The 16,018-nt window shown below is 47.7% G+C and overlaps 1 protein-coding gene across 2 annotated transcripts in view; it reads right to left on the reverse strand.

Moving 5' to 3' along the window:
- DAPK2 (death-associated protein kinase 2) overlaps positions 1–16,018 on the reverse strand; it is a 140,362-nt gene that overhangs the window by 24,517 nt on the left and 99,827 nt on the right. For both annotated transcript variants that reach the window (XM_011967832.1, XM_011967823.1), the window contains exon 5: positions 6,880–7,009. In XM_011967832.1, coding sequence (XP_011823222.1) covers positions 6,880–7,009 — 130 coding nt within the window. The remainder of the gene's footprint in view (positions 1–6,879; positions 7,010–16,018) is intronic.

A 16,018-nucleotide genomic window follows, 5' to 3' on the forward strand; every position in this document is an offset into this window, starting at 1 on the left:
TGGCGCATGCCTGTAATCCCAGCTACTCAGGAGGCTGAGGCAGGAGAATCACTTGAACCCAGGAGATGGAGGTTGCAGTGAGCCAAGATCACGCCATTGCACTCCAGCCTGGGCAACAAGAACGAAACTCCATCTCCAAAAAAAAAAAAACAAAAAGAAGGTACAAAGAAGTGGAGGTAAGGCATAGATAACACTTTTTAAAAGCTTGGAGATTATGGAGACAAAAGAGAGGACAGTAGCTTGAGAAGGACTGTTCATCCATGCTTTTTACATTTTCACTGCTACATGGTAATCCATCATGTGAATGTGTATCATTTTTTAGTCATTCTCTCAGAGTTCGTTTAAATGGCTTCCATTTTAAAAAATTATTGAAACGACATTGCCATGAATTTTTTTTTTGCATGTGTTTCCGAATGTGCACATGAAAGACTTTCTTTAGGTCAGTGATAATTCAAAGTGTGGTCTGCAGAGACAAACAGCCCATAGACTGTCACTGGTCCAACAAGATAGGCACAGAAATTTGGACTACGCATTTACAGACTCTTATAGCAATGTGACACTGCTGTGACATCCAAACTGTGGTCATTTTTCTAATAATTTATTTGTTTTTATTTTTATTTTTTTGAGACAGAGTTTCATTCTTTTTGCCCTGTCTGGAGTGCAATGATGCGATCTCGGCTCACCGCAACCTCCACCTCCTGGGTTCAAGTGATTCTCCTGCCTCAGCCTCCCAAGTAGCTAGGATTACAGACACATGCCACCAAGACAAGCTAATTTTATATTTTTAGTAGAGACAGGGTTTCGCCATGTTGGCCAGGCTGGTCTCAAACTCCTGACCTCAGGTGATCCACCTCCCTCGGCCTCCCAAAGTGCTGGGATTACAGGCATGAGCCATAGCACCTGGCCTAAGAATTTATTTTTTATTGTATCTTACTGAAGTAGCAGTTCAAGACAGACTGATTTTTTTTTGTTTTGTTTTTGAGAAAGGGTCTTGCTTATTTACCCAGGCTGGAGTGCAGTGGCACAATCACAGCTCACTGCTGACTCAACCCCCTGGGGTTAAGTGATCCTCCCACCTCAGCCTCCTAAGTAGCTGGGACCACAGGCATGTGCCACTATACCAGCTATTTTTTTAATTGTTTTTGTAGAGATGAGGTCTCACTACATTGCCCAGGCTGGTCTCAAATTTCAAGCCTCTGGCCTCAGCCTCCCAAAGTGCTGGGATTACAGGCATGAGCCACCACGTCCAGCCGAATTTTTTTTTTTTTTTAAAGCTTTCATCATAGATTGAGAAGCAGAACTCACTTTCTCATGCCATTGATCTGAGATATATACACTTTTATTTCTGTCATCAACATGCTTTTATTTGTCTGGTTTTTTTTTTTTTCTGTGCCTTTCTTTTCCTTTCTTGCCTTCTGTAAAACAAAGACTTTCAGTTTCATTGTTTTTTCCCCAACTTCTTTTTTATAACAACTATCTTTGAGACAAAACTGTGGATATCTAACAAATTCTAATATAAATCAACATTTTGATGCTCCTCTAACAATCTAAAAACCTCAGAACATTAATTTTAAACACTGATCCATCTAACATTTTCTTCATGTTTTAGTTTTATCCTATTTCTTTTTTGAGACGGAGTCTTGCTCTTATCACCCAGGCTGGAGTGCAATGGTGCCAACTTGGCTCACTGTAACCTCCACCTCCTGGGTTCAAGCAATTCTCCTGCCTCAGCCTTCCGAGTAGCTGGGATTACAGGCACCCACCGCCACTCCCAGCTAATTTTTGTATTTTCAGTAGAGTTGGGGTTTCACCATGTTGGCCAGGCTGGCTGATCTTGAACTCCTGACCTCAGGTGATCTGCCCGTCTCAGCCTCCCAAAGCGCTGAGATTACAGGTGTGAGCCATGGTGCCCAGCCTATTGTTTTGTTTTTTGAAACACACTCTCACTGTCGCCCAGGCTGGAGTACAGTGGTGCTATCTCGGCTCTCTGCAATCTCCGCCTTCCAGGTTCAAGCAATTATCCTACTTCAGCCTCCAGAGTAGCTGGGACTACAGGCATGAGCCACAATGCCTGGCTAATTTTTTGCATTTTTAGTAGAGGTGGGGTTTCACCATGTTGCCCAGGCTAGTCTCGAACTCCTGGCCTCAAGTGATCTGCCCGTCTTGGCCTCCCAAAAATCCTGGGATTACAGGCATGAGCCACTGCGCCCAGCCATCATCACAATTTTAGGCAGAAAAATGTTTATATTTGCTTAATATTTACTGATTTCTTTGCTTCTCTTACTTCTTGCTTTGAGGCCTCCCTTCAGAGTTCATTTCTTTAATTCAGAAGTACATCTTTTAGAACTTCTGCTAATGATGGTCTATTGGTGGTAAACGCTATATCAATGTTTTGGGGGTTTTTAAATTGTTCTTCTTTGTTTTTCTTACATCTTTGCCCTCATTCTTTGTTTTTTTTTTTTTGTTTTTTGTTTTTTTTTTCTGATACATGATCTCACTCTGTTGTTCAGGCTAGAGTGCAATGGCGCGATCTCAGCTCACGACAACCTCTCTCTCCTGGGTTCAAGTGATCCTCCTGCCTTAGCCTCCCAAGTAGCTGGGATTACAAGCGTGCACCGCCACATCTGGCTAATTTTTGTATTTTTAGTAGAGACAGGGTTTCACCATGTTGGTCAGGCTGGTCTCGAGCTCCTGACCTCAAGTGATCCACCCGCCTTGGCCTCCCAAAGTGCTGGGATTACAGGCATAAGCCACCATGCCTGTCCTCACTCTTGAGATATATTTCTGGGCACACAATTATGGGTTTACTTTTATTTTTCGTCAGCTCTTTGGAGATAATATTCCACTGGATACTGGCTTCCACTGTTGTTTGGAGAAATATGCTGTTGATCTAATTATTGTTCTTTTGTAGGTATTTGTCTTCTCTGACTGCTTTGTCTTGGTACCCTTCAGTTTCACTATAATGTATCTAGGTAAGATTTTTGTTTTTTCTGCATGGTATGTATTGTCCTTTCTGTGTCTGTGGATGCATGGATGCAGTTCTGAAAATTCTCAGCCATTCTCTTCAAATAGTGCTTCTCCTTTTTTTTTGTCTCTATTTCCTCCTTTTAGAATTCCAAAGAGACCTGTGATGGGTTTTCTCTTTTTACTCTCTTACTTTTCCTCTCTTTCATTTTCCACGTCTTTGTCACTCTGTGGTGCTCTAGCTAACTTTTTTTTTGAAACGGAATCTCGCTCTGTTGCCCAGGCTGGAGTGCAGTGGCGCCATCTCGGCTCACTGCAAGCTCCGCCTGCCGGGTTCACGCCATTCTCCTGCCTCAGCCTCTCGAGTAGCTAGGACTATAAGTGCCCGTCACCATGCCCGGCTAATTTTTTGTATTTTTAGTAGAGACGGGGTTTCACCGTGTTAGCCAGGATGGTCTCGATCTCCCAAGCTTGTGATCCGCCCACCTTGGCCTCCCAAAGTGCTGGGATTACAGGCGTGAGCCACCGTGCCCGGCCTCTAGCTAACTTTTTTCAGCTCTTTCAATTCTTCGACTCTCTCCTTCACTGTATATAATCTGATGTTTAACCCATTCACAGAGTTTTAAATTTCAGCAATTAAATTCCTTCAAGTTCTATTATCCAGTTCTTTTTAAAATTCATCTGGTCATTTTTGACACCTCTTGTTGCTTGCTCATTCTTGTGAGTCTACCTTTTATTTCTACGTATATAAAATGTACTTTAATGTGTATATTCCACTAGTGTATATATTCCATCCATCAGATGTTATAGTCAACATCTGATAATTCCAGTATCTTATGTCCTTGAACGTCTAAATTTTGCTAGTCTCTAACTGAAGTGGTGACAAGCGAACTTGCCTCTAGGGGAGGTCCTTCTGTTGAATTTTCTTGCTGCTCACTGCTCTAGCTCCAACTCATCAGCTTTTGGGGGTGGGACAGGTGGTGCTGAAGGAGTTACTATGTTTAAAGATTTCTCTGACCAGGAGCAGTGGCTCACTGGCTCACGTCTGTAATCCCAGTACTTTGGGAGGCCAAGGCAGGGGGATCACTTGAGGTCAGGAGTTGGAGACCTGCCTGGCCAACAGGGTGAAACCCTATCTCTACTAAAAACACAAAAATTAGCCAGGCATGGTGGTGGGTGCCTGTAATCCCAGCTACTAGGGAGGCTGAGGCACGAGAATCACTTGAACCCAGGAGGTGGAGGTTGCAGTGAGCTGAGATCACACCTGTGCCCTCCAGCGTGGGCGACAGAGTGAGACTCTGTCTCAATAAATAAATAAAAATAAAGATTTCTCTTACTTCCCGTGAGACCAGAATTTCACGAAAAAGAAAATTTTTCTCAAGAATCCAGTTTTGTAAGCCGGGCATGGTGGCTCACACCTGTCACCCAGCACTTTGGCAGGCTGAGGTGGGAGGATCACTTGGGTCCGGGAATTTGAGATCAGCCTGGGCAATATAGTGAGATCCCACCTCTACAAAACATTTTAAAAATTTGCCAGGCATAATGGTGCATGCCTGTAGACCAAGCTACTCAGGAGGTTGAGGTGGGAGGATTACTTGAGCCCAGGACATTGAATCTGTGGTGAGGTATGATGGCACCACTGCACTCCAGCCTGGGTGACAGAGTGAGACCCTGTCTCAAAAAAAAAAAAAAAAAAAAATCCAGTTTTGTAGCTGGAGGGCTTTTTAGAACACCTAATCCACCCTAGTACTAAAAGCTGACATTAATTTTTTGACCCTGGTTCTCAGGTTACAATATCAAAGGAACGGTAGGACCAGGGGAAAATGGTTATAACCTGTTTCTCAGGGGTCTTGGGAAAGAAAGTCATCATAATTTAGCCAAGGGTTTGGAGAAGTCATCTCATATATTTTAAGGTAAGACAAAACCAGTGCAAACAAAACCATACTGGCTCACAAAAGTCAATGATGTGTATATCTTTCCAACTCTGTATTGAGTGACAATATGCCAGTATCTTGAAATTGGCCAATGCTATAAATTAGGGAATTTGTTTTTGAGACCTGGTTGTTATTTATCAGCATACCACTGGACAAAACTCTCCATAGTACAGCCTCATCCATCAATAACCCACTCACACGAACAGTCTAGTGTGAACTCTCCGCTCCATTTGCAGTGGACAGTGACTTGTCCCTGATAAATGGCTTACTCTGGCCTTACTCCCCTGATGGGGTATCAGTGAACCTGGGAGGTGTTCCTCCTCTCCTCTGGCTCCCTCCCCACCCCTCTTCCGATACCTCTCCCACCCCAACACCAGACCTTTTTCCCTCACTCACTCAAGGCCATGACTGATCCCATTGACTTTGCCAGACTGGATATCTCATACGAACAGTCTTTTCAGAACATCTATTTCACTTGCTTTACACTTAATCACATCCTGTCTTGTGACACCTCTTCCATTATTGCTCTGAGTTTCTAGTTGTTTATTGTTAACAATTAGAATAAATTTAACTAATAGACATGCGTTTTTATCACATATGAGAATGGTGGGTAGCAACTGCTCTTTCAGACAAAGCTCGAGTCTAGATGTCTGTGCCCCAGGTTTAAGTTGACTTGGCCACCAACTTGTGACCTTGGGTGTGTCATTCTGAGTATGACTGTGTCCCCCATACATCACATAATATCTGTCATATGGTAGGTGACAAATAACTTGAGTTGACCTTAACTAAAATCCCCCAGCCTGTCATCTCCACATATGTTAAACTGGACCAGAGAATCCAAAAAGATCCTTCTGGCACTCTTATTTGGTGGTTTGATGTCTTGTCTCTACAACTGAATTGTAAGCTCTTTGAGGGCAGGGTTTCCTTAGACAACCTGGCATAACGGGAAGAGCACAGGCTTTGCTGTTGGCTGTATCTGTATTTGAATCTCAGCTCCACTGCCTACTGGTTGTGTTGCCTTGAACAAGTCACTTGTTGGAGAAAATAATTAACTCTGCTTCATGAAACCATTTGAAGATAATTAAGAGAATGTTTGTAGAGCATGAGACATAGTGCCTGGTATACAGCAAGGGCTTCCTGCCCTGGGATCTGTGGGGTCTCTGAACAGCATTCTACAGTGGCTGCAGAGCCTGAAAATCCATCAGGAGGTTCGCCTGACACATTCTTTCTTTTTGATTTGACTGTGGTCAGAAGTTTTAGCACCCAGATTTTGAGGACATCATGCATGCCCTCCCTATCTCCAAGACCACTCCAACTCCCAAAGCAGATACACAGATGGTGGTTCTCAGGGCTCATTCCTTCCCCCTGTACAGGCTGTTTCTTCATGACCCCAACTTCCTCCCCAAGCCCTGTAAGGAGGCTTCTGGGGTACAGAATAGGCAGGGGCCTGGGCCAAGGGTGAGAGAAACAGAGGGAAGAGAAAGCAGCCAGGGCTTCACTGGAGCTGGGCACCCCCATGCATGAATAAAGCCAGGCATAGAGGAGAGGCAAGTGGGTGGATGTGGAATTTGGCAGATGATTTCCCTTTTCCTTTTCAGGAAATCAAAAGCTAGTTCAGAGAAGGTTGAGTTTATGGGAATTCAAGAGGGCGAGGTAATTTTAAATCTTCACAAGAATAAACTCATCTAAGAGCAGGAGGTGGGGCCAGGGCTGCGAGGGTTTAACCTTATAGGCTGTAGCCCCACTGAAAGCCACTGGGCCCCATTCAGCCCTTGCCCCACTGAGCACTCAAAGGCTACACCTGGGCCCTCACCCCCAGGCCCAACAAGACATCTCCTTCTCCACCCATTAGGTTTCTAGGGATGTCCCAACGTATCATCTCTTTGCCCAGAGGCCATAGCCCCAGACACAGGTTTCTTCCCAGGATCTCTACCTTTGATGCCAGATTCTTAGCTGAGAGAGAAACAGGCCTAAAACTCACCGACAAATTCTGGCGTCCCAAAAATGTTCTTAAATTCAACTCCATCTTCTATTTCGTGAGCCAGACCAAAGTCAATCAGCTTGATGTGTGGAATAGGAATATTCTTGTCTAACAACATAATGTTTTCTGGCTGGACAACAAAAAGGAGAAAAAAAAAAAAAAAGGAAGGAAGGAAGAAAAGAAAAAAAAAGACGATAATTAAAGGCTGGTTGGTTTGTGTTTTGGCTTTGGGGTTTGGGGTGGGACTTGGTGTTCTTTTTAGGAGACTGAAACAGCATAAACTCTTCCTTGTTTTTGTGTCCTCAGTCTTCTCTGTGAACTCAAAGACAGGCAAAGCATTGAGGGCAAGGCCTGGGTTTTACTAAACCTTCTGCTCACAGCAGAACTGAAGACTCTAGCCTTCGTCTCCGTTCTGTCTCTGAGTGGCAGATCCCTTTAATGCAGTGCCTCTGTTTTCCCATCTGTCAAATGGGGTCAGAGATACTTGCAGCATTTCCTGTAAACAAACCCAGCACTGCTGTGTGAGTGTGAAAGGGAGGGGGACATCCCAGCTTAGCCTCTGTTTATACTTGGCTTACTGACTTGGTCTTCCTGACCACCTCTTTCCCCTGGCCAGCCAGCTTCCTGTTGACAACATTCCCCTCCTCTAGATTAACTGTGTAGCCCACATTTCTCTCTGTGTTTAACTAATTTTGGTCCTCAGCAGGACACAGGAAAAAATGCACCCCATTTCCAGGGAAAATACCAGCCACTCAGGCTATTTCCAGCCCAGCAAGCAGCTGCCAGGTCTGACACAACAATGCAGGTGGGTGCAGGGTAGGGGACAGCCCCTCACACACCCATGGGCCTGGCCCTCGCACATCCCACACTCCCAGTGAGGCTGCAATGGAATCCTGAGCTCTCCCTTCTCACTCCCACCCAACCACTCAGACTATGGTCCCCTCTGCTTCACCCACTTTCTCCCACCACACAACTTTCCTTCACTCCACTCTAAAGGAAATGTCCCGAAAACACAATCCACACAAAATCTGTATACAAATGTTCACAGCAGCATATTCCCAATAGCCCTGAAGGGGAAACAGTGAATGAATGGATAAACAAGATGTGAACACCCATAGCACATCTAGTATCCACATGTGAATGCTATTTGGCCATAAAAAGGAATGAAGTCAAAAAAATAAAAAGGAATGGAATACTGCTGGGCACGGTGGCTCACGCCCGTAATCCTAGAACTTTGGGAGGTCGAGGCGGGTGGATTACTTGAGGTCAGGAGTTTGAGACCAGCCTGGCCAACATGGCAAAACCCCTGTCTCTTCAAAAAATACAAAAGCTGGGTGTGGTGGTGCACTCCTGTAGTCCCAGCTACTCAGGAGGCTGAGGCAGGAGAATCGCTTAACCCAGGAGGTGGAGGTTGCAGTGAGCCAAGATCATGCCATTGCACTCCAGCCTGGGCAACAGAGTGAGTCTCCATCTCAATAAATAAATAAATAAATAAATTAAATTAAATTAAATATAAAGAGGAATGAAGTATTGATACCTGCTACAGCAGCAATGAACCTTGAAAACATTATGCTAAGGGAAAGAACCAGTCACAAAAGACAAAAAATATTCCATTGATACAAAATACCCAGAATAGGCAAATCCACAGAGACAGAAAATAGATTAGTCGTCGCCTAGGATTGGGGGAATGGAGAGATGGGGAGTACAAGGTTTCTTTTCTATTTTCTATAAATGATGGTGGTGTTGGTTATTTAACTTCGTAAACGGTACACATTAAGTGAATAAATTATATAGTATGTGAATTATATCACCATAAAGCTATTAAATAAAAAAAAATTTAAGAAAATCGAACATCCCTGTTTCTTAAAGCACTCAAGGGCTTCCATACCTTGCACCTTTGCGCACGCCATCTGCTCTGCCTGGAAAGCCTTCTGTTCAGTCTCTGCCCATTGAAATCCTAGCTGGGCTTCAAAGTCTAACTCAATCCACCGTGTTCTTGCAGACTTTCCTCAGCAACCCTAAGCACCCTCCACCACCCCCAGGAGTGAGCCCCACCCTCCTCCAGGCCCCACCAAGCTTATTTGAACCTTTCTGTGATGAATATTTGGCATGCTTTCTCTTGTCTAGCGGTCCTTTGCTGTTTTTATCATAGCTCCCCTACCAGAGCTGTCTTCAGCTGGAAGGAGGATTCATATCTTTGCATCTTTGCATCTTTGCCCCTGCAGTGCACAGCATAGCAGCTGGCGTGCTGAGGGTGACCCTAGCTGTTAGCTGGACTGATACTGAATCTGGACGGATGCCTTCCCCCATGTGCCCCTGGCTGCCTATGGTCTCTGTGACCTTCCAGCTGGAAACTTCCACTCAAGGGAGCTGGCTGAGGCCTTCCCCAACTTTTTTTCCTTTTTTAAAAAAATAAATAACACATTTCCTTTTGCATTTTTTGCTTTTTTTATTCTTCTTCCCCTCTGGAGATTACTCTCAACACGGTTTTGAAAATGTGTCCAAGTCTTTCCCCAAGGCACTGCAAATTTCCCCAAGGCTGTACAGAAAGGAGCATGAAGGTAGGCGAGGGCAGCTTATGACCTGAAGAGGATCCAGGAAAGTGGGCCCACTCCAGCACCCCTGAACATCCCACTGGAGGCTGCCCATGAACCCCAAGTGTCCTGGCACCCATGCAGTCAGCTGCAACCTCCCGACTGCCAACTATCTCCCAGGTAGATAGTTTCACCCTCTTAGGAACTTCTCCTCTCCTCCAGGGAAAAGACCCTGAGACATCTCTCCGGTGCTGAAAGGCCATGGCCCCAGCCCTCCCAACCACCATAGCTGAGGGCCTAGGACACTGCCACACACCACACGCTGACTGGGGGTGGGAGCCACAGTGGGCAGAGGTGGAAACACCAGATGTGGTGATCCCCAGGACTATGGAGCAGCAGGGATGAGGTGGTGGAGGGGAAGAATTGAGGCTGAAATCTCCAAGGCAACGCTGCCTGAGAGATGGGAAGTCTCCTTCCTCACATCCACTCACCTCTGTGGCACACAGTCCAGGAGAGATGGTTTCCTCACTGGCCTATAAGAACCTCAGGGCAGGCCGGGCACAGTGGCTCATGCGTGTAATCCTAGCACTTTGGGAGGCCGAGGCTGGGGGATCACCTGAGGTCAGGAGTTCGAGACCAACCTGGCCAATATGGTGAAACCCCATCTCTACTAAAAATATAAAAATTAGCTGGGTGTGGTGGCATGCGCCTGTAATTCCAGCTACTCGGGTGGCTGAGATAGAAGAATCAGTTGAACCCAGAAGGCGGAGGCTGCAGTGAGCCGAGAACATACCACTACACTCCAGCCTGGGCAACAAAGTGAGACTCCATTTCAAAACAACAACAACAACAACAAAGAACCTCAGGGCAAGACCATGTTTCCCTCCCCCCACCCCAGTCCCATCTGCCCTCAGCCCCACCCTAAGAATCTAACACACAGCAGGTGACTTCTCTCCTGCTTGGAACACTCTCCCCGCACTACCCAAACCCCAAACCTGGTTAGTTCCTATTCACATTTCAGCAAAGGTAGTACCTCCTCCAGAAGGCCTTTCCTGCTCTTTCCCTGCCTACCACCCTCCCCAGTTCCCAAAGTACCCTGTAATACCCAAATGCTGTGCTTCTTACTCTGATGAGCTTGTCTGCTTGTCTCCCTCTACTGGGTTGCCCAAGGGTTTTGTTCCTGTCATCTCCCCAGAGGTTGGGATAGAGCCTGATATCCAGCAGGCGCTCAATATATGTGCCCTAAGTGAAGACAGGTGCCCCGATTAAGCCCCTGCAATATACAGGACCCAGTGCTAAGCAAACATGCGACATACTTTATACTTCATTGAACTCTCAACTACCTCACGCGCTGGGTGTTACCATTCCTCTTTTGGAAAAAAAAAAAAAAAAGAAACCACGACTGGCCAGGTGTGGTGGCTCACGCCTGTAATCCCAGAACTTTGGGAGGCAGAGACAGGAGGATTGCTTAAGCCCAGGAGTTCAAGACCAGCCAAGGCAACATGGCGAAACCCTGTCTCTACAAAAAAAAAAAATTTTAAAATTAGCCCAGCATGGTGGCACACACTTGTAGTCCCAGCTACTCAGGATACTGAAGTAGGAGGATCACCTGAGTCCAGGAGGTTGAGGCTGCAATAAGCTATGATTGTGCCACTATACTCCAGACCTGGCAACAGAGTGAGACCCTGTCAAAAAGAAAAAAAGAAAAGAAAAGCAACGAAACCAAGACTATAACATTAGCTTGTATTATCCCTCATTAGGAATTTTAACCTTTATCTCTCAGGCCCCAAAGCCTGTGCTCCTAACCACTAAACTAAATGATTCCCCTTCCTTGCTTCTCAGGGGTCTTATTAATCTAGCCCAGGGGGACCGGGTGCAGTGGCTCATGCCTGTAATCCCAGCACTTTGGGAGGCTGAAGTAGGTGGATCACTTGAGGTCAGGAGTTCAAGACTAGCTCAACATTGTGAAACTCCGACTCTACTAAAAAAGATACAAAAATTAGCTGGGTGTGGTGGCACACGCCTGTAGTCACCACTACTCAGGAAGCTGAGGCCAGAGAATTGCTTGAACCCGGGAAGCAGAGGCTGCAGTGAGCTGAGATCGTACCACTGTAATCCAGTCTGGGCAACAGAGAGGGACTCTGTCTCAAAAAAAAAAAAAAAAAAATCTATCCCAGACAGAAGCAGCAATGCCACTCTGGCCTGGCAACCTGGGGCAACCTCATGCCTGGCTCAGACACAGCTGTTTCCTCCTCTGGCACCTGCGTCCTACCCCAGGTTGCCTTTTCTTCTGGTGATGCTTCCATGCAAGTGAGTAGCCCCAGACCCCATCCCTGGCCTCAGGAGCTCCTAAGCAGGAGGTCCTCAAGTCAGATGAGAAAACGGAGGTCCTGGCAGGGGGAACACCCAAGCTGGGTCTGGATAAAGGGATGTAGCCTGGGAGTTTCAGGCTGGAAGGTGGCCATGGGGCAGCAGGAATGCTCTGTTGGGTGGTCAGGACCCGGGTTCTTGTCCCCACCTTCACCACTCATTGGGCCATTTGGACCAGACATACCCACAGACTCAGACCTGCCCTGATTGGGAGTAAAGAGAGGCCATAGCTCCCTGACATCCAGTGATGTTTCTACTTCCGTCCTAGCCCACCACGGTGCCTATAGGCTGGCCAGGGGATTTGGGCCGCCAAACCTGAAGCTCCACCTGCTTTCAGACAGGCTTCCTTCTTGCTGTCCCAAGCTCCACTACTGGCCTGATGACAGCCAGGACAGAGGGCAAGGACTAACATTTACAGCATGTTTACTAAGCCAGATTTGATGCTAGTGCTCTGTGTGATCCTTGCAGCCATCCTGAGTGGCAGGTACTGTTATCAACTCCATTTCACAGATAAGCAAACGGGGCTCACGCAGGGCTAAATGATTTGCCCAAGGTGCAACAGTTTGTAATGTCACAGTCAGTGGGGAGCAGTGGGGTGGGGGCTTCCCTGGCAGTCCAATCCCTTTCTTCCCAACACATCACTGAGTCTGGCTAAATATCTTCAGTGTTCCCACTGGCCACCGGAGAAAGTCCAAACGCCCTGCCTCATATTTGAGGTAGTCAAGGCACTGACTGCCCCATGCTCTCTTTCCAGCCTCACCACCCATCCCTTGCCTGTACCTGCTCTATATCCCCGCAGGGTGGGCACTACCACTCCAGAACGACATCTCAACTCCATCTTTGCTCTGGCTTGGAATGCCTGTCCTACTCCTCTTCATTTTCAGAGCCTCTTCCCCCTCAACCCTGCCTCCTCTTACTCCCTTACTTAAAAGAGAGAGAATCTTTTTTTTAAAAAAAGAGATGAGATGTTGCCCAGACTGGATTTAAACTCCTGAGCTCAAGTGATCCTCCCCGCTCAGCCTCCTGAGTAGTTGGGATTACAGACACGAGCCACCCTAACACCCAGCTAACTCCCTTAGTTCTCACTGAGCTTCCCCCGACCCTGCACTCTAACCCCTCAGTGTTGATGACCCTGGCCTGCTGGCAGTCCTAAGCTGTAGGCTGTCTCTCACAGGTGATGCCACTTTCCTAGGTGGCAGCCTTTTCCCTGGGAAAATTCAAATTGGTTTTAGGGTTCCTGGCATCCCCTGTGGCGTCTTGCATCCTGCATGTTCCATTAGTATTTGGGGAAATGAATTGAAAGAATCCAGGGCCAGAGGCTCCTCCTTTTCTGCCCCATGGAGGCCCCGCACCACCACTAGGGGCTCCAGAGTGCACTATGATGGGGACTGAGCAGGAGGGAATGGGACTAAGGGAGGGTCCAAAAGGAAGCTAAGGGTCAGCAAAGTGGCAGTTCCCCAGGGATTTAGTCTAAGCTTCTCTGCTTCCTCCCACCTCAAACAGAGCAGCGTGGTGAAAAAGAGGCCAGGCCTGAGGATTGAAAAACTGCACATCCAGCTCCACCACCCAAGGCTGTGTGAGGTTAAGCAGACCACGTCCTTTCTCTGGGCCTCAGCCCCCCAACTCTGAGTCAGGCAGTGGATGGTATCCAAAGCCCCTTCAAGCTCTAGGCTCTGCAGTTTCGAGATGGCACAACCTCCCAAGCTGGCTGGGAAAATTCCTACTGCTTTGGGTTCTAAGGCAGGACTTGTAAAGGCGCAGGTCTCCTGGCCCCAGGTCAGGAAGGAAGAACAGGCTGCTGCAACCACACACTGCTGGGTCCAAGCCAGAGTGCCCTCTGGGGCAGTCCGATCCTATCCATACTCCTCCCTCCTGTCGTTCTCCTCCAGCTTTATTTACTTCAACCAAATACTTCACCCACACACCTGACATCACCTCCAAAGCATGGCTGGAAGGAGGGGTCACATTCCCACAGGTGCTGTCACTGCCCAGCCCAGGGCCTGCCTGCCACCAGGAGGCAGAAATACCCTTGTCAAAACAAACCCACCCAGCTCATCCCACCAGGGAGGCACCCATGGGAGAGGCCAATGTGCTCCTTTGTGCTCTGGGAGATCTGGCCAGAGGTGCCTGCTGTGGTGCCGACGAGAAGGTGGTCATACGGTGGGGCACCCATGGCCTATGGGCCCAGCACAACATGTCCTGAAGTCTGAGCAGGATGAAGACACCCTTTCGGGGCTATGTAGTAAAGTACAAAAGACAAAGGCAAGGCTGGGTTCAAATCCCAGCTCTGCTATTCACAATATGAAAATTGGACAAAGACACTGGAGCTCTTAGAAGCTCAGTTTCCCATCTACAAAATGGGGGCAATACCTACTAAGCCATGGGGTTGCTCTGGGATTGAGAGAGATCGTTTATGTAAGGAGCAGCACCCAGTGAGATTTCAGAGAACAGCGGCTCTGTTTGCCCATTCTTTTCTGGGATGCAGCATGAACAGTCATCCCTGGGAGCTCAGACCAAATCCCCGTTGAATGGTGAATTACCTGCACTCAGCTGAACAGCCATACCCTTTCACACACCCACCTCCTCCTCCCCACTCAGCTTGTTTCCCTCCTCCCACCCCATTTTACCCCCAGACTCACATTTTTGGGGCTGCAAGGGACCTCAGAGATCATTTAGTCCCTTCATGTCACAGCAGCCCAGAGACATCAAGAAACTACCAAGGTCACTGAGCAAGAACCCCCAGCCCGGCGCCCTCTCCAGATGCCCATGTGGCCTGCTTGCTACTGAGTGAGGCTGCTCTGCTCAGCAAAGCAGTGCTTTGGGCTGTGCTGTAGGGACAAGGAAGCTACCTACCAATCTTCACCGGCCATGTCAAGCACAGCCCCAGATTACTCTGGCAGTGCTGGGCAACCTGAGAAACGAAGGCCGCTCCATGTCAGGCCTCTGTGGACAGGTTTCCAGGGTGCTCAGCTCCCTCTCCTCACACACTGTCGATGGGACCACAGGCAGCCCCTCCCCACAAGTCTCCAGTGTGGCCCATGTCCAGTGCCTGCCTCTGTGTGGCATTCAAGGCCCTGCTGCCCACCTCCTACTGCCTGCCGCTTTCCCTCTGCTACATGCCTACCATCTCTTCATTACCCCATCCCACCCTGCAGTTCACTCCGCTGGAACAGCCTTCCTGACAAGCTCCTTCTCCCCCTCCCCACCCAGTTCCCACACACACTGGAACTTCTTCTATGACCTCCCTCCCCTCCAACACAGAGCTAGTTGTTCCCAGCTTGCACACGCCTCTAGCAGAGAGCCAGCTGCACTACAATTCCTTCCTTACATGTCCTATCCCTGCTGTATTAAAGCCCCATGAGAGAGGACAAGAGCCTTGCCTTTCATTTCCATCCCCAGCACCCAAGGGTGGCTGGCATTACAGCAGGGCCCAGTTACTGTTTACTGGACAAATAAAGAAATGGGCCAATGCAGTCACATAGGCATCTCTTGCACATCCTGCTCTTGGAGAATATAGATAATGGCTAAGTGCTCATGTCTTGGAATCTGGGTTCGGATCCCAGCTCTGCCATTTACCAGCAGCCTGACAAGTTATTTACCAGCAGCCTGACACTGGGCAAGTGATTGAACCTCTCTCAGCATAGGTTTCTCACCTATAAATTAGGAATAACAATCATAAAACCTACCTCAAGAGGGTTACTAGGAGGATCAAACAAGGCATATAAAGAGGCCTATAGGTGTCATCTTAATTTCTGTGACTATTTCCTTGATGATGTCTCTCCCTCCCAGAATGAGAATCTTTATCATCTGCCTATTGAACTCCTAATCACATTTCCAGGCCCTGCCCAAATTTTCTGTCCTCCAGAAGCATCATCTGGATATGCAGCCCAGCTCTTCTTCCTTCTCCCATCTCCATTCATGCAACAAGCTTGACCCATAGCACCAACCAATGCCAAGAGTTCTGTGAGTTAGTCTTGCCTTCCCCACTTGTATTTGTTCATTCTCGAATTGCTGTAATGAAATACCTGATGGGCTCATGCCTGTAATCCCAGCAGTTTGGGAGGCAGAGGTGGGCAAATCACCTGAGGTCAGGAGTTCGAGACCAGCCTGGCCAACATAGCGAAACCCCATCTCTAAGAAAAAATGGAAAAATATTAGCTGGGTGGGATGGCACACACCTGTAATCCCAGCTACTTCTGAGGCTGAGGTAGGAGAATCGCTTGAACCTGGGAGGC

Source organism: Mandrillus leucophaeus, unplaced genomic scaffold (assembly GCF_000951045.1).
Source record: "Mandrillus leucophaeus isolate KB7577 unplaced genomic scaffold, Mleu.le_1.0 Scaffold12, whole genome shotgun sequence".
NCBI classification, from domain to species: Eukaryota; Metazoa; Chordata; class Mammalia; order Primates; family Cercopithecidae; genus Mandrillus; species Mandrillus leucophaeus.